Source organism: Suricata suricatta, chromosome 2 (genome assembly GCF_006229205.1).
Source record: "Suricata suricatta isolate VVHF042 chromosome 2, meerkat_22Aug2017_6uvM2_HiC, whole genome shotgun sequence".
Taxonomy (NCBI): Eukaryota; Metazoa; Chordata; class Mammalia; order Carnivora; family Herpestidae; genus Suricata; species Suricata suricatta.
The window spans coordinates 44,149,528-44,168,136 of record NC_043701.1 but is presented as its reverse complement, the minus strand read 5'-3'; the positions used below and the strand labels follow the sequence as shown (position 1 = coordinate 44,168,136).

Here is an 18,609-nt window from a genome sequence, read left to right as displayed (position 1 = left end):
ACATTGTGAGTTCGAGCCCCGCGTCAGGCTCTGTGCTGACAGCTCTGAGCCTGGAGCCTGCTTGGGATTCTGTGTCTCCCTCTCTCTTTGCCCCTCCTTTGCTCACACTCTGTCTCTCTCTTTCTCAAAAATAAATAAACATTAAAAAAAATTTTTAAGAATTGCAACAACACTGAATGCTAGCAACCACAAAGAGAAACTGGATCACTCATAAATGACTGGCAGAAATATAAAATGGTAGAGCCATTTTGGGAAACAGCTTGGTGGTTCCTTATAAAATTAAACATGCAACTGCCATACACGCCAGCAATGGCACTCCTGGGCATTTATCTCAGAGAAATGAATACTTATGTTCATACAAATCCCTATACATGAATTTTTAGAACAGCTTTGTTTGTAATAGTCAACCACTAGGAACAATTCAAATGCACTACAGCATGTGTCAGGTTAAATGTGGGCATACAGCATGGAATACTAAGCAGTGATTAAAAAGGAACAGATTACTGATACATGGAATAACTTGGATGAATCATTGGGAGTAATGCTGAGTTTTAAAAAAAAAGCTAAACTCAAAAAGCTTTATATTGTAATATTCCATTTTATATAACATTTTTAAAGACTTTATTATTTTTAAGTAATCCTTATACCCACTGTGGGGCTCAAGCTTACAACTCCAAGTTCAAGAGTCACATGGTCCACTGACTAAGCCAGCCAGGCGTCCCTATACATTTTAAAAATAACAGCATTATAGAAAGGGAAAATGGATTAGTGGTTGGAGGAACTGCTAAGCAGTGGGTAAGAGCAGGGAGAATGAGGAAGGGAAAGGGAGGGAGGTGGGTGTGACTATTTAAGAGTGTGGGTGGATGTGACAACTTGAGAGATTCTTGTGATAGAGCTGTTCTGTATCTTGACAGTATCAATACCAATATACCAGTTGAGATACTGTCCTATGTAGTTTTGCAAGATGGTGCTATTGGAGGCAATTGCTTAAAGGGTACAGAAGACTTGTCTGCATTATTTCTTATAACTCCATGTGAATATAAATTATTTCAAAAAATGTTTCATTTTAAAAAAGAATTGAAGAATTTAGGAGAAAAGCATATTTTTTCCACTCAAGTTCAGAAATAAATATGCTGCTAACCCATTGGTCAAAAAGTCTGTTAATAAGAAGATAAATCATGCAGTTTGAAACAAAGAGATGCTTGTAGGGACTTTCTTTTAATATCCAGAGCCTCCCTTCCTAGCCAAAAGCATTACCTTTTGCAGCCTTCATTTCTTTCCAATAGATTCCAGTAAGGACCAAGACACACTGGATCCAACAAGGAATGCTGCTTCCTGCTGATTTGTTACTATGGCCTCTGAATAAACTCTAACCCTAGGAGTCAGAATGAGTTTATTATGGTTCCAGCCTTATGATTTGGGATGTTGGCAAATGGAAAGGAAGAATCAACCAACTCAATACCGTAGACTAACAGGTAGGTGAAGCCAATGAGGGGCTTTGTGGGACATACACTGCATGCAGCCTCTGGAAGGAGAGGAAACAACATGCATGGATTGCACTCATACCTCTTGGGTGTCATTGGTGGGTGGCATCTTGGCAGCCCTCAGGGGTCTCAAGCTGGTCCCCACCTGATCCCTGAGACTAACCTACCTGCTCTTCATGGCCAGACCAGTGACTATATGCAGCTCCTCTGGTCAGCACAGGACATTTCCTCCAGTGAGCTTACCCCCATCACAGACCCTTCTTTTTCATGTGACAGCACATCACACCCAGCCTTGTCTCAACACTGTTCCCCCACCTCCCCCCGCTGCCCTTTCCTTAGTGCATGCAAATTCCTAATATTAGAAGATTTGGTTTAGTTCCTTTGAAGGAGCAAATTTTTCTTGGCCTCTACACCCCAACCTAGATAAGGAGAGCTGCTTTCTTTGCTACATGCTGTCCTCTCTGAGTGCTCTCCTGGATCAGTAGTATTACAAACTTGTTGAGAGCATGACTTTACATTTGATTGAGTTCAACCTTACCATTTACTAGCAGTGAGATCTTGGGCAGATGATTTATCAGCTCAGCGCCCATCAGCGAAAGGGGGATGATGACAGTGACTTATCTGGCAAGACCGTAATGAAGATAAAGTGAGTCGATATGCCTAAAGAAGAGTGCCTGGCACCCGGGAAGCCTTATGGAAATGTCAGTGATTGTTATTATTCTTGTTATTATTTACTTGTTATTATTCTTCTCACCATGCTGCTACTCAAAGGGGCCCCGGTGGTGAGAGAAAGTACTTGCTACTTTGTCTTGTCTGGATTTCTCCAGCCTTGCACCCTGGGAACTCAAAGTACAACTCCGTGTTGTGTTCTGTAATGGACAATTATTGCAGTGGGAACAGTGGCAGGGAGATTATCCTCTTTCCCTCTCCATCCCCCTTGCCCTGGCGCCTGTGAAACAGAGCATCCCCATGGCAACAGCGGCAGCTGGTCCCTTGATAAGAGGAGCTGGAGCCGGGCAGCAGCCACTTCTGCAGAGGAGCGGCCCAGCTTGGGGAGGAGGCTTGCCCTCCCTATCTCTCACCTTCTCATCCCAGAGCCCACACTGATTGGTAAGTGCTTCAGATTTTTACTCCAAGAACTTTTGCGGCGAGAAAAGCAAATTTCCAGTAAGTTAAGGCTTCTTTATGGTTGCTGGGACAAAACAGGCGGCAGCTGGTGGCGCAGGGGCAGGGAAGGGGGGGGCGTGGGGGTATGCTTTCTGGAGCAAGACTAAGCCGGGCTAGATGGGGAGCTGGAAAAGTCATCACTTTCAAGAGGTTGTTTCTAAAGGAGGCGGAGTTCTCAATTCTGTACAGTCAGAATTCTCACAAATTAAATTGCTAAGTTTCAAGATGAACATTGATATATCCACATATCCGCACGATGTGGGAAGCTTATCTTCTAAGGCTGGGGGGAGTGTGCTTGCCAGAACCACCTTTCCATGCCCTACTTCAAATAAGACTCACTCCTTGAGGAATACTGCAAATTTAGTCTTTTAATGAACAAACCTGATTCTAAAATGTAGTACTTTTAGACCTGACTTGAATCCTCAAGTTAAAAAGAGATTTGACAAAGGATATTAATTGTATATCATCAGGCACCACATTGGGCTGTGGAAATAACCTTCTAACTTTTTATTCCATCAAATCAATCCAAGGATGATTACTTTGGGGGAAATTCTTTAGAATTCTATAGAATTTCCTCACAGTTAAGCTGTGTCCACTTGCTTCTGAGAATCAGTTGTACCATGTTCCCAAGAGTTGGAAAGGGGTGTCTGCATTGGTTTGTACCTTAGATTGTTCTAATCTCATGATCAGCTTCAGAGAAGGCCAAAGATGGGGCAAAGAGATGGTTCTAATTGTCTAATTTAATACACATGTCATAATCACAAGGGGAGGATGGAAAGAACAAACAAGGCAACTCACACTTTTTAAAGTATCAGCGTGCACTGAGATCTGGGTTAGAAGCTTTAACTATGGTGGTTAATACCCTTAACCCTGGAGAAGAGACACTATCAGCCCATTTTACAGACATGGATACTAAGTTTTCATCAGGACATACAATTTTCCCAAGTGGACCCAGCTAGAGAGCAGTACAAGTAACCAAACATTTGCTTCTACCCCATATTGCCTCACAGGGCCAAATGCTTGCTGTTAGTGACCTTGAGTTAGACTACATATTCTAACACCCAACAAAGAAACTTACTCAGTGTTAAGAGAAAAGACAAAATGCTCAGACCTGCTTCTGACCTCAAACTGAACTGATCAATCTTTTTTTTAATGTCTTTTTATTTATTTTTGAGAAACAGAGAGACAGTGCAAGCAGGGGAGGGTCAAAGAGAGAGGGAGACACAGAATCTGAAGCAGGCTTCAGGCTCTGAGCTAGCTGTCAGCACAGAGCCCGATGCGGGGCTCAAACCCACAAACCATCATGACCTGAGCCAAAGCCGGACCCTTAACCGACTGAGCCACTCAGGCACCTCTGATCAATCTTTTTAACAGTAGAAGCTGGCTCTGGGCTGGTGGAGGCCAGCTCCCCCCACCAAGTCCTCGGTTTCAGCATCACGCTCTGGTTTGCCTGTGCTCCTGCAGTTTGGTGGAGTTCTTTCCCAAGATCTCTGATCTTCCAGTTTCTGTTCTCAAAAGAGAAAGTGACTTTTATCTAAATGCACTGGTGACCTTGTGTGTTATGTGATGTCAGTTATTATCTCTCGTCTTTCAGTGGTATTTGCATTTACAAGAGTCTCTCTGTGGGGGAGCGGAGGGGATAAGGCTCTGTCCCTTGGAAAAAGACTGTAAAAATTAGCAAGAGGAAGTTGCTAGAGTTTAGTATCAGGATCCTGAAAACCTCCTCAAACCCCTGAAATCCTATCTCTTCGTTTTCTTCTTCTACCTTTTATACACCAAACCATACTCATTCTCTCCAACAACAATGAGGAGATTAATACGGACCCCCCATACTTTTTACTCTAATTAAGAAATCTGAAAAACTCTGAAAACCAGAAGTCTTTTGTTGTTGTTAAATTCAACATAAATTTATTTGGGAGCAAGACCTGAGCTGATAGGATGTAGTAGTCTTTACTCCTGTCATAGTGCAAATGTTCATATTTTTGCTATGGAAGTAGTGCATCAAATTGTGGCATTTCCTGAGGCCCCTCTAAGGGTGTCACAGAGGAAAAATTTCCTGATTTCCATCCCTCATGTGACCCCAGGCTTTTCAGGTGAGAGCTGGGAGCTTGATATCATCCAAATCATCACTGTGTGAGTGTTAAAATTCAGAGACCACACTGAACATACAATCAACAGCCATAGAATGTTAAACGGTGACAAATCTTTGTACTAGAAAACAGTTTATGTAAGGCATCTCATAAGGCCCTAGTCCCTTAAGTTGAAATCTGAACACCCAGGGGACCAGGTATTTAGGTATGAAAGAAAGAGCCGGCACTTTGAAAATTCCCAAATCATAGCAAGCTGCTGTGGGAGAGGATACACCTTCTAGAGCAGCATGACAAGAGCAGGGTCGATTCGCTGGTGCTTGGGATGAGTAGGCTGAATTAAAGAGGAGAAAGCATGAGCAGGGTCAGGAATCATTTCTTATTTCAGTCACTAGACTGGCTGGTGTCTTACAGTGATTCAATCACATAGAGCACTCCTTCTCATTGGGAGGGAAATAGCAATAGCGAGTGAGTGGGGAGGTGGGGTCATCTTATACTAACATTCATCAGACAGGTGAAATGACAGTTACCAAGAAGGTGATGCTAAACCAAACTTCTCTCTCCTCGAGCGCTTGTTCCTTTCTTTGTGTGAAGCTTTTCTGCCAAAAAGATCTTAATGACATCATCCATGATAACAGTATCTTCTAATCCCCTGGGCAAAACCCAACCCTGCCCAGCACAGGGTATTGCTGTGACATAAAAGCCCAAATCTGAAAAACATCTTTCAGCCCCATAGCTAACAGAGGCTCGGGGGCCCCAACACCGCATGCTTGCAGTCACACTGGTTTAAAACAGTGTTTCTGGGGCGCCTGGGTGACTCAGTTGCTTATGCTGGGCATGGAGCATGCTTGGGATTCTCTCTCTCTCTCTCTCTCTCTCTCTTCCTCCTCCCCTGCTCGCACGCACTCTCTCTCTTAAAAAAATGTTTAAAGTAAATAAATAATAATAAGTTAAAGTAAATAAAATAAATAAATAAACAAACAAATAAAATAGAGTTGCTTGTCCCACAGACATTAGGTACTATCTTGGGGAAGAAGCAGGCGCCCTTGCCTTGTCCAGGGACTTCCGACATTAGGGCAAGGGAAGGCTTCTCTCTCAAGTCCCGTACTGTGAAAGCCGTTTTGTCCAGATGAAGGTTAGCCCGCCCATGGTTCAGCATATAGATGAAAATGAAAGATTTGATGATCTTTTAGTTAAACAAGCTGGTCTTCATTAGCTAATCATCTGGTACAGTAGAGATGTTACATAACAATGACTACCATTCACTCCGTACCTGCGATGTGCAAAGCAGGGAGCTATTCTATTTAACTTTTATAGTAACTCTATGAAGTAGATCCTATTACCTCTATTTTACAAATAAGAAAAGTGAGGGTAAGAATGGGGTAGGGGACAGAGAGGGACCTATGGCCCTGGGGGCCCACAAAGAGGCTAACCTTTGCTAATTCTGTCATAGCAGCTGTCACTTGTAGACAAAAGGGGAAAATGATTATATTTTACTTGGGCTCTATTTACCCTCAATACAGGTGCCTGAGTGGCTCAGTTGGTTAAGCATCCAACTTCAGCTCAGGTCATGATCTCATGGTTGGGCTCTGTGCTGACAGCTCAGAACCTGGATCCTGCTTTGGATTCTGTGTCTCCCTCTCTCTCTGTCCCTCCCCCACTCATGCTCTGTTTCTCTCTGTCTCAATAATAAGTAAACATTAAAATTTTTTTAAAAAGATATAGCTATTTCATCAAAGTCATACCTCTTTTTAATGAGCTGAGATTTAACCTAGATCCATTTGAGCTTGAAAGCTCAGATTCAAATTAAATAACCAGCTACTGAGCACACAGGAGCAGTCATATGATTCAAGTATGAAGAAAAGAACAGCTTATTGTGGTTGGAGAGAAGGAGAGGGGGGCCATTGCCAGGTAAGACCTAGAGCAGAGAGTAGGAGCCTAGGTTCAAACGATGGCTCTTACTCTAAGAGTGTAACTAACGATAGGTCACTTCACCTCTTTAAGCCTCAGTTTTCCTTCTAAATGAATACTGGACTAGATCCTCAATGGGGTGATTTTCAGCATAAAGTCAATGATGGGGCCTGCAACTTTCTGCCCAAAGTGAAGAAAAATTGGATTGGTTAGGGCACACAGGCCATATTTGAGGCTGTAACTTTGCCTCTCAACCTCAGCATTAAGCCCACTCAGCCTGACTGATGGTCCCAATAGCTTTCCTCTCCACTCAAGCAGGTAGGGGGTAGCCACCCAAGTTAACAGCATACTTCCTTATGGTCCCAGGGAGTTGGCAGTCTCTATACAAACACTAAAACAATGGTCTGAATTGATTTCTGCTAAAGTCACTCAAGACAATCAGTCTGCCCAGAATGACACTAAAAGCCGGGTTCAAGTAATCCGTTAATAGCTCCATCTGCTATGCAATGATCTCAGCTGGTAGGGGGAGAGGCCCTCCAGCCTTCCCAGAGAAAACTGGCTTATTCCTCAGAAGACAACTGACTTGAACTAATTCTATGAGCTTGAAGCGTTAAGACACTGGTCTCTGTGTTCATCTGCGTGCCAGGGATCCAGGAATCTCCAGAACAGAGGATCAGTTTGGGTCATTTTAACCTTTTTCATCTGTGAGTATTCTTGTTATGATACAATGTGAATAATAAATTATCTGAAAGAAATAGAATCAAGGCAGATTCTATAAATCTCAACTAATGCATTTCTCATTCAGACTTGACACGTGCCCATTCTGGATTTCCACGCCTGGACAATGGCTACAACTAATAGCTCTGCAAGTTCAATGGATTTGTGGTCTAGCAAAAATGGGGGAGGGGAAGGGGAAACAGACTAGCTTTCATGTCAGAAATCTCTAGGGAGAAAATAATAAAGATCCATTTCAAGCCCTAGATGTTTTCCCTATCATGTCTCTACCTTATAATATGGGTAGGGAAAAAAATCCTATTACCTTATAGTTACTTTATATTATAAATTTATACATTAAATGCTGTAGTTTACAGCATGTAATAATAGGAAGCCAGAAGTTTGGTCCAATTTAGCTTCAAAGGAATCACTGTTTCAAGAGTCTTGGGTGTCTAATGGAAATCTTCAGAACTGGGTTTGGATCTAGGCTATTAACAATTGGATCTTGGCTGTTTAATAATTGCATGACTGAAGAAATTAATCATATTTTCTGACCCTTGGTTTCTTCATCCATGAAGTAGGCATAATCTTACTTTGCAGAACTCAACAGAATACACAGACAAGATTTAATCAAGACTTTCTCAGCTAATTCATTCCTAATTCAGAATTGACAAGTATTCACTGAGAAACTTTCACAGGGGCTTCTGAAAGAGGAATAAATATTGAACATTTGATGAATGGCAGTTAGATCCATGTATATGTGTATGTGTTCCATTTATTTTGACTTAAATATTTTTTTATGTTTATTTATTTATTTTGAGAGAGAGAGAAAGAATATACATGCACGCACATGCATACGAGCTGAGACGGGGTAGAGAGAATCCCAACCAGGCTCTGCGCTGTTAGCATGGAGCCTGACACAGGGCTTGATCTCACGAACCGTGAGATCACAACCTGAGCCAAAATCAAGAGTCAGATGTTTAACTGACTGAGGCACCCAGGAACCCTGATTTTGACTTAAATCTTAGTTAGAGCTTCTAGTAGTTAAGCATAAGAAACACACTTGAAAAATGAGATTGAATTGAGAACGCAGTAAGTGATAAATAAATATGCTTATTTAATAAGTGAACAAGTGAACAGACGACACACTGATGGTGTCATTTCTTATGCTTCTGTAGTGCTGGAGAAGACACCCCTCCTTCGATGATGTCCACTGAGCAAATGCAACCACTGGAGCTCTCAGAAGATAGGCTGGACAAGCTAGACCCTCATCGCGAGCACTTAGGTAAATGCTGCAGTGTGTGTGTCAGTAGTGTGAGTCTGAAAGGAGGTGTCTCCGCCACCCTCTTGCCATTCGGTTTGCAGGGCAGGTCAGAGGGAGGCCCCCTGAAACCTGATCATTTGTACCTTCTGGTGACAGCCAACACCAGATGGATAGGCAAATAGCCATGGCTCTGTGGGGTCTGCATAAATATTAGCTGAAGCACTGAAGAGAAGTTCATTAGAGTTACAGAAAGAGAGAAAAGGCATTGTCCTCTTTTCTGGGTCTGACAGCATCCCAGACAGAGCATTTCTGTGGCAATAAATGGAATGTGGCAGCAGACCCACTTTCCAGTATTTGCCGGCACACTTATGCCCCATGTGCAGTGCCAATAAAATATTTCAAATATCTCTCTTTGCCTATCAAGACAGAATTTTAAATAGCCTTGTTCGGCTTTATTGTCAATCTGTTTCCTTTCCCGAACTGACTTTTTGCATAACCTTTGTAATGAAAATACCAGAAACATTTCTGCCTCTACCCATTTCTAAAAATGAGACACTCAGACTTTTGATGGATGGCTCTTTTGCATATTCATAGCCTTTGTTTATGTCTCGCCTGGTTATGACTCCCCCCTCCTCCTGGCCCCTCTCCCCATTTGCCATCAAGATAGTTTATGTTCAGGACTTCTCCAAAAGTAAGAAAAAGTGCAATTGAAGTAAAAGTCAAATGGAAGCAAATGTCTTGCTCTCTGCACAGTGCACTGAGTTGCATCCTGGGGTCGAATGGTGACCCATGCCTGGTCCATATCCGGCTTGTTCTTCCAGAGGCCCCACAGCTGGGCAGCACCCATTCTGACCAACATTCATTCATTCAACAAATGTCTATTGTGTGTATGATACAGGGAGGAGGGGAGAGTTACCTGTACTATGTGGCAGCAAATTTTTAAAACTGTATTTTCAGCCAGGCATTAAGAAACATAGTCCCAAGAACCTGGGCTTACTCCTGAGGCTAGAACCTGCCAGGAGTGTGACCTTTAGCCTTTCATCTGGCCTTCTAAACCTCAGTTTCCTCATCTGCAAACTGGAGATAATAGCACACCTTCCTTGTGGGCTTGGTGTGAGGACTACATGAAATAGCATGTTTAGAATACAATATGAATATTTAACAACCAGAAGACACAGGCATTGATTAATCAGAGAAGGTGTTTGTCATTCCCACACACTAAAATGATGTGAAATTATCTTATACATAAGCAGTACTCAATAAAGTTCCCCATCCCCTCTGTTTTTTTGTAAACCTATAAGCAAATAGTTCAATGCCTTACATATAATATGATCTCATAAATGTTTGTTAAATTGAAATGATTGGATGGAATTATTCAAATCCTGTAGATGAAAGGAAACATGTGTTACTATTAAATATGGCTGAAGGGAATGGCACTATTTGAATTTTTGGTTATATACTGTGATCTTTGGATGATGCAGGCATAACAATGTATGGTTACTAAGTATTTCTCCTGGTAGGTTTCTTGTGCATATTGAGTTTTCTAAAACAAAGGACCATCCAGACATAAAGCCCCATAGATCATAGCAACCTGACAACAAGGACCATTTCTTACTTATCTTTTTAGCCCTAGAATCTTCCTCAAGGCCTGGCATAGAGTAGGAGCTTGATCAACATTTGTTGAATAAACACATGAATGAATGAATGAGACAAGTTATATCTAGACCCATACAACTGAAGTGAACAGGTTTGACATACTTAATCCCCAGAGTTTTAAAGACATTGACCTGAATATTTGTATAAAAAAGAAACAGAGTGAAAAAGAAGGAAGGAAGGGAAGGAGGAAGGAAGGAAGGAAGGAAGGAAGGAAGGAAGGAAGGAAGGAAGGAAGGGAGGGAGGGAGGAAGAAAAAAAGGACAGGGGAAAAGAAGAAGGGGCTGAAAATATCCAATTAATATCTGAATTTCCCCAAATTCATTCACAGCTGTAGATGTCACCAGACTGTATCTAGCCCATAGCAAGTTTCCAGAGAAGACTCCATTGTCTGGGGCTTCTTTGAACCTTAACAGACTATCTCCTTATATACAACATGTTTGAGTTCATTCATTCAAGCATACATCCAACAAATATTTATTAATTGCTGTAAGGAGATAAAACACGAGATACCTGTCATCAAAGAGGGCAGAGAAGACATGCACACAAAAGGTGTTGCATGAGCAAAACTCCTGTGGTTACCTGGAAACTGAGAAAGGATACCCAGGACTGGGAAAGACTTATGGAGATGGGTTGGGGAGGTGGGTTTTCTGTGGATCCTATAGAAGGTGCCATGGGTTGAGTAATGGCCAGAGTCAACACTTTTTGAGGATTTGAAATATATCAAATGTAACAACTGCGTTACCAACATTAACAAATTTAGTCTTCTCTCTCTGTCTCTGTCACACACACACACACACACACTGATTTAATATTATCCCCATTATAAAATTTGAGAAACATTAAAGTTCCTAGAAATTCAGGCCCAAATTCTCATAACCAACAGGGGACGGAGTCAGCAACTGAACTGGGATCAGTCCAACGTGACTTCACTTATGCATTCAACATGTATTTATTGAAAGGAGAGGCAATTAAGGATAAAGTTATGGGGCACCTAGGTGGCTCAGCCAGTTAAGCATCTGACTTCTGCTCAGGTCATGATCTCACATTCATGAGTTCAAGTCCTGCATCAAGCTCCGTGCTGACAACTCAGAGCCTAGAGCCTTCTTCGGATTCTGTGTCTCCCTGTCTGCCCCTTACCTGCTTGATTGCTCTCTCTCTCTCAAGAATAAACATTAAAATAATTGTTTAATTAAGAATAAAAGGATATAATCCTTAACTTCCATGAAGCCTCTGTCTAGAACAGGAGATAAACCATTATAGCATAAACAGATGCTAGCACAATGACAGAGAAGCTCATAGGAGCGCACCAACAACAAAAGCATTGAGGAGTCAGATGTAGCAGAGAATATAATGGATGAGGAGTGATCAGATTGGATTAATCATGCACCCTGACATCTGATGGATGTGATGCAGAATCCAAGCTTAACAAGCTCAGAAGGTAAAAAGCTGAGTAAGAGGACGAGAGGGCCTGGGTTTGGGATGGCAAATAGGAGAACTGCAATACCAGCGGGCAGTGAACAAAGAGACCAGTGTTGGGAGACAAGCATGAATCATCCATGTGACCAGCTGGCCACAGGAATGAAGGTGGTCAAGGGATTTGCAGAGTCCCTTACTACAAGACTGAATAGTGTGCCTTAGTTCCATACTGGCTGGTAGAATCTTCAAGAAAACAAGCCTTGAGGAAAAGATATTAAGAAAGACCACTGAGAACAGAGAACCTGTTCTCCCATCAGAAATTTAACTCAAACCCACTCTGTGGCTTGCCTGATTATATTTTAAAGTTCTCTTTTGCTTTGATTATCCATCCACTTTGGCGTTTCATAGAATATTCCGGTTTTCTGTTTTATTGTATGTATTTGCGGAAGGCTCCTACAGTCCTAAGTAGACTAGGCTGAAATATATAAATAAGTTGCTTTTTCAGACTAAATGGCTCCTGCAAGTAACTGGAAACCAAGCAGTTTATGAGCGACCCTTACTGACATCATTACTCTTTTTTATTTTGCATCCTCTCAACATCAGATGACCTTTCAGACCAGTTCATTAAGGACTGTGATCTCAAAAAGAAGCCAAGAAAGGGAAAAAATGTACAGGTTGCCCTGAATGTTGAATCAGACCAAAAAAAACCAAGGAGAAAAGATACGCCAGCATTGCACATCCCGCCTTTCATACCAGGTAATGGACGGTGAGGTCAATTTGCGCACATATAAAAGGGAACCGCTGTATGGAGCACATTGGTCTTACAGCGTCTCCTTAAATATTTGGGTGCTTTGAAATCACTGGTACTATCCCTGTATCTGTCTTCATGACAATATGGCCAGCTGCTATAACAAATGAATTCCAAAATTAGTGGCCAAGTTTTTTGTTTTTTTCACTCATCAATCGTGCAAGTTGCAATGGCAGGTTCTGCTCCAAACCATAAGGATTCTGACTGATGGCAGTTTGGACAACACCATCACACAGCTTCCAAATCACTCCGTGAACTTCAGCATCCAGGAGGCATGGCGGTGGGGGGGTGCAGGACAGAGAGGAAGATCGGCAGGCCTGGAAGTGGCACACATCACTTCCTTTAGTCACAAACCTCCTCTGACTGCAAGGGAGGCTAAGAAATGTAGCCTAGTTGTGTGCTCAGGAGAAAAGCAAACTGGTTTGGTGCCCAGTTAGCTAACGTGTCTCCATTACAACCTTGTGTGTGATTTGCTTCCCAAAAGCTTTGTTCTGTCTTATTTCCTTTCTCCTTCCCTCCGGGCCATTTATGTGGTGTTCTTTCCACTCTTGACCCACTTGGAGGGCTACAAAACAAATGGAATGCAGAACTTCCTAGGAAGGAATCTTCAGTTTTATAAGAAAGAATAGAGGCACATAAATAGCTGAAATATGCAGGAAGAAATAACAACGTGATGAGGTCCTTACATAAAGACTCCAGGAGCTCGGCCTGAGCAGGGAATTATGGAAAATTTTATAGAAGAGGCTACTTTCAGAGCGTTTTTAAATGATAAAGAGAAATGTCACATGTGGGAGAGGGGAGATGGCAGGGAAGTCACTGAAGAGCGAAGCATGTGGCTTGCAGAACAGCAAGCGATCCATCTCTCTAGCAAGGATGGCCCTTGGAGGCAGCGAACCTGGGCTCAATTCCTGGCCCTGACCTCTAGGCCCTGGACTGTTGTGGGCATATTTCTGTGCCTTGTTTTGCTCAGATGTGTGATGGTGATGATAATACTAAGTTCTTCAGGATTTTTGTGAGGCTAAAATTAAATCAGGCATGTAAAAACCCTTTGCATAGAGGATGTTCTCTAGTATTGTCTCCATAGATACTAATTCTTAGTATTAAAAATGATTTTGTTAAAATAAGTTTGAAAAGATATGTTGACTGCCATCACTAGGTATGTGTACAAATATGAATGCATAGTCCTTATGTGGTAGGATATATGTGTTTGACCCTGTTTTCCCATTTGTTCCCCAAACCATTCAGGTGTGCTTTCAGAACATTTAATTCAAAGATACGATGTTCAAGAGAGACATCCAAATGGCAAAATGAGTCCAGCTCTCCATAACACTGACCTGGAACAGAAAAAGCCAAGGAGAAAAGACACACCTGCCCTGCACGTGTCCCCCTTTGCAGCAGGTAAAAGAGCTGGTGCAAGGCATTTGCAGGGGTTGATGGGAACAGGTCAAGAGCTTACCATCTGGAGGAGCCATGGACATGGCCTTTGTCCTGGCCCAGCAATCTGTGTCACACAGAAAGTACTCTGGGGAGGAGCAGCATTTATTGCTGCCTTTCAGGTTTACCTTCACTGGCAGCTCCCCCAGGGCTGAGTTGGAGCTCGGGGTTCAGAGCATTACTTGTGCTTCAGCAGAACTGGTCAAATTCACTGAGCCAAGGAAATATAAATGTCAGTGGGTCCTTGAAAAGAGTTGAAATATCCTCCTCCCTAGTCATCCATGAATCATGCATCCTGTGACTGATGGCTGATTCTCCCAAGATACCTGGATATACTGGCCAACTCTTTAAAATAAGAGACAGAGAGCAGGAGAGGGAGAGAAAGGGAGATGCAGAAATAATGATAGCTATCGTGATGTATGTCAAATCAAACCAGAAAGTCTTGCTGAACTATGTGCACAACCCCAGGCTACATAAAGCAGCCAATGTGGGAAGTGTAGCCTTTTCCCTGAGAACGGTAAGTGCAGGTTGGGGAAAATGACATGTATGTTCATTATTCGATTATAAGACTGAGTGTGTGCACATGTGTGAGTGTGTGTTTTACATAGATATTTGGAGAAGGTGGCAGAGAGGAAAATGTACTAATGTTTATTGAGACCCTACTAAATATTAGGTATTGAGTTTGTTATGTTTCTGGATTTTTAAAAAATCAGCTGAATAACACAAGAAAGTAGCTATTAGGTCTCTTCACATAAAGAAACTGAAAGAGAATGTATGTAACTTAGAGTCTTCTGTGGATGACATAGATGGATAGATAGCTGCTTGGTTGATAGATTGGATTGAGATGGGATGGTTAAGTGGACAGATAAATGGATCGAACTACACTCAAGATCAAGTACAGCAACATTGCAGAGCTGGGACTCTAATCCAGGTCTGTCCTGCCTGTGGATGGGTTTTCATTGTACTGTGGTAGACAGTTGGGATTTTCAGCTCTATGGCAATCGAGAAGGGACACTTTGGGAGGAGATGAAATTTTGTTTTTATAGAACTGTTTCCCCGTTATTTTATTTAATAAAGAAAAAAAAATGGAAAGACAGCTCAGAAGAAGACATCCTGAATGGGCAGTCAGGGATACAGATAAGGCCACTGATCTCTGTGGAGCAGAACCAGGCAAGGAGGCATGGAGCATGAGAAGGCATTTCTCTGGAGAGGCAGGACCTGAATTGCCTCAAACGTGTTCTCATAAGCCACACGCATTCCTTCCTGCACTGATCCTCTGACCCATCACACCTTTCCCCCAAACTCGGCCTCTGTCCTGGTTCTAGTCACCTTTCAAGACTCAGCTAGACCAAAGTCTCTGCCAACAGACTCCTCCAAGTCCAAAATGAATCTTTTCTATGCTTAACTTAACTCTGTAGTCGATGGGCATGCAAATACTAAGACTTCCTCATCTCTTTCAGTATAATTTTTATTGTTCTTGCTGCTATTTTTGTAGCTGTTCTTTAAATTGACTTAAATTTGATGAATTCATGACAACGGGCCTGTGATTGCTCTATCTTGCTGGTATTGACCCTGATATCTAGTCCAGTCCCTTCTATACAGCAGTGCTCAATAAGTATCTGTTCATCTGGTAATCTATTTGGCAATCACAATTCTACAGTTCCAAGTTGTCTATTAGGAGATTTTATTTTTTTTAACCCAAGTTGTCCATTAGGAGATTTTATTTTTCTAACCTATTCTTATATTTGTTTTTATTGAAGTCCTGCTAGGGGAAGACTTGATAGAGGAACAAATATTTATGGGCAGAGAGCCCCCTTAGCACAAGCATTGAACATGGGCTTTGGGATCAGAAAGGTCTAAGTCAGATCTCTGGTTCTGCTCATTCTAGCTTTGTGAGCCTGAGCAACAGCACAAACGAAAAGGCCTCCTTCATTTCATGCATCTCTGAAAGGAGAACCAAAAATCTGTCTCCCAGAATTATTAACAAATTTAAATAAGATATATAAAGCACTTAGCACTGATCCTGGATTGCTGCAAGTCCTCAATAAATGTGAGCTCCCCTCCATTCTCTTCAATCTTATATTCCTTGAGAATACTCAAACCATTTCTAAAAGCAAGAATTTTCCTAGCTGCAGTGTTTTACCTCTCCATATAAATCTACTGATTCAAGGGACTCCCTATAATGTTAAGCTCTGTTTATTTAAGCAACGGATGCTGTCTACATCCCAATATCTGCATTTTAGGAGAGCAGCTTCCCAGTTGAATTTGAAAAAAAAAAACATGTTTATCAAACAGGGCAAAGTACACAGAGCTGGAAAGAGAGGCTGTATATCCATGGACTCTGTACGCATTATGGAATTCCTTGAATCAGCAAATCTCTGTGTTGTATTTGCAATTATAGTGTTCTATGATTCTAGCTTTTATTAGCATATTAGCTAAAGCACTTTATTTTTGAAGAGCCTTTTAGTATCTAAAGATTTGGCAGTAATCGAAATGCTAGTTAAGCTGATAAGGATAGAGCCTTCGGCAGATGTTCAGAGAGACTCATATTGGTTCTAATAAGGGTGTTGAGAGGAACTCACAGACAAATGCACTCTGGAGACGTCTCCTCTCATTAGCCCTTGGCAAGTGAAGACCGGACAAGGATTATCTCTCTCTTCTAAATCTCTTGCTAACTGCCTTCATTCCCCTAGGTTAATGAGCTTATTTGACAGGTTTCCAACTGCCAGACAACTCCTTAGTGAGGAGTCATCTCTGGCTTCCTTGCCAACCAAGGTTTCTTCCCAACTTGACCCATATTTGCCAGAGCCCCACATCTTGGTGACTGCATGGCAGGGTGCACTGGATTGTGATTAGTACAATCTTAATAGTCAAGACCTGCTTAAAAGAAAAAGAAGTCTTAAGCTAAAGTTTGTGGCAATAGGAACTAGGGAAAGTAAAGAATAATGAGGCTGGGAGCATTGAAGAGAAGCCGCTTCGAAAATTGGCCCACGAGCTATGAATATGTGCCTGTAGAAAGGAGACTGTTATGTTCTTTGAAAGTGACACCTCTTCTGTCCTTCTGGGAATAGTGTTCTCTCTGGTGTGGTTTGCCAGGACAGGTGGCATCTGAGCCCTGGCTCCCTTGAATTAGAGGCACACAGCTGTAATGCAGGTGACCAGCTCTGAGTGGGATCATGGCCTAAAACAGCTTGCTGCAAGGCTAATTGGTTGGCCCTTAGAGACCTTGGACTGAAAGCTTTGGCCTTAAAAACATACCAGTTTCTAACAAACAACCAAAATCCTTAAATGCTCCTACACAGAGAATGGAAGACTAAAAACTGATATTTTCTAAATCCTTACTGTATCCCAAGTCCCCTGTTAGATGCTAGGATATCCTTTAAGAACCTCACAGCTCTTGGGATGCCTGGGTGGCTTAGATTTTAGATCAGGTCACGATCTCATTGTTTTTGAGTTTGAGCCCCTTATCAGGCTCTGTGCTGACAGTGCAGAGCCTGCTTGGGATTCTCTCTTTCCCTCTATCTCTGCCCCTCCCCAGCCTCTCAAAATAAGCAAATTAAACTTTACGGAAAAAAAAAAGAACTTCAGAGTTCAGTAGGGGGTAAGGTGATGGATATATTATCCAGTAGTTCCTACAAAGTGAAAAGCGCTTTAATGGAGGTTTATGTAAAAATATGCTTGAAGCATAAGAGAATATTAGTCTAAATCTACCTGACAGTGCCACCCCTTGAGGGAGATGTGGTTTATTTTTTCTCCAGTTTTGCAAATGAATAAGCTGAGGCTTGGACAGGTTAAATGACTTGCTCAAAGTTCAATGACCACCAGGACAAAGCTTTCTGGCTCTAGGGTACATTTCTTCAATAACACACCTCTGGACATAGGATCAGGACTGAGTTCAATCACAGACCAGTATTTATCAAACCTCATTCATCACCAAATGAACAAAGCTGACAATATGAAGCATCAAGATTAAGAATGCAGTGATGACATAGACGTTATTGATTTAAGCCTCATCCTAACAATGATGGCCTGAAATCAAGATTTTGATGAGCCACCACACGTATTTTTCAGTGAAAGAGATTAATGCTTAACTATAGTCATATAAGTGCTAGTTCACTTTCCACTTGAAATTATCTCCTGTGTCCCTGTGGAAAGCCTAGCCTACTTTGGGAAGGGCTGACCTTGATGGTTAAACAGGCTTCTCCTTTCCCTGAAATCCCAAGACCTTTTTTTTCTGCCCAGATGCTTGTACAACTAGGTTTCAAGGATACCCCAAATAATGAGAGCGTTGACTGGGATCTGGGAATTTAAACACTCTTGTCCACTTTGAATCAATTCAAATTTGGCTTGATGGGAAAAGATATCAAGGAAATTAGGATGGAAAGTTTGGGGGCTCAGCATGGTTAACTGTATGTTCTGCCATGCAACCATGATACAGTTACAGTTTCAACATGACAGCCTTAATTCCAAGTAAAATCCAAACCTCTCTGCAGCTGGTATAAGAGAAAATATCTCCCACTGTGTTTCAGAAGTGATTTATGCAAAATCCTCATTTTCAACCAGACTCCTGAAATTGTTTTTCTCCTCCAATAAATATCATCTAATTGGTAAAAAACCCATATGAACAAACTAGGAACTGAATCAAATGAATAGTCATTAAGATCAACA

The 18,609-nt window shown here is 41.9% G+C and overlaps 1 protein-coding gene across 1 annotated transcript in view; it reads left to right on the top strand.

The window, feature by feature from the left end:
• The first annotated feature begins 2,087 nt into the window (after nucleotides 1–2,087).
• The window catches only part of PPP1R17 (protein phosphatase 1 regulatory subunit 17), a 17,934-nt gene continuing 1,412 nt past the window's right edge, over nucleotides 2,088–18,609 (top strand). The window contains exons 1-4 of the mRNA XM_029955982.1: nucleotides 2,088–2,594; nucleotides 8,542–8,648; nucleotides 12,303–12,455; nucleotides 13,753–13,905. Of these exons, the coding sequence (XP_029811842.1) occupies nucleotides 8,567–8,648; nucleotides 12,303–12,455; nucleotides 13,753–13,905 (388 nt within the window). The 5' untranslated portion in view covers nucleotides 2,088–2,594; nucleotides 8,542–8,566. The remainder of the gene's footprint in view (nucleotides 2,595–8,541; nucleotides 8,649–12,302; nucleotides 12,456–13,752; nucleotides 13,906–18,609) is intronic.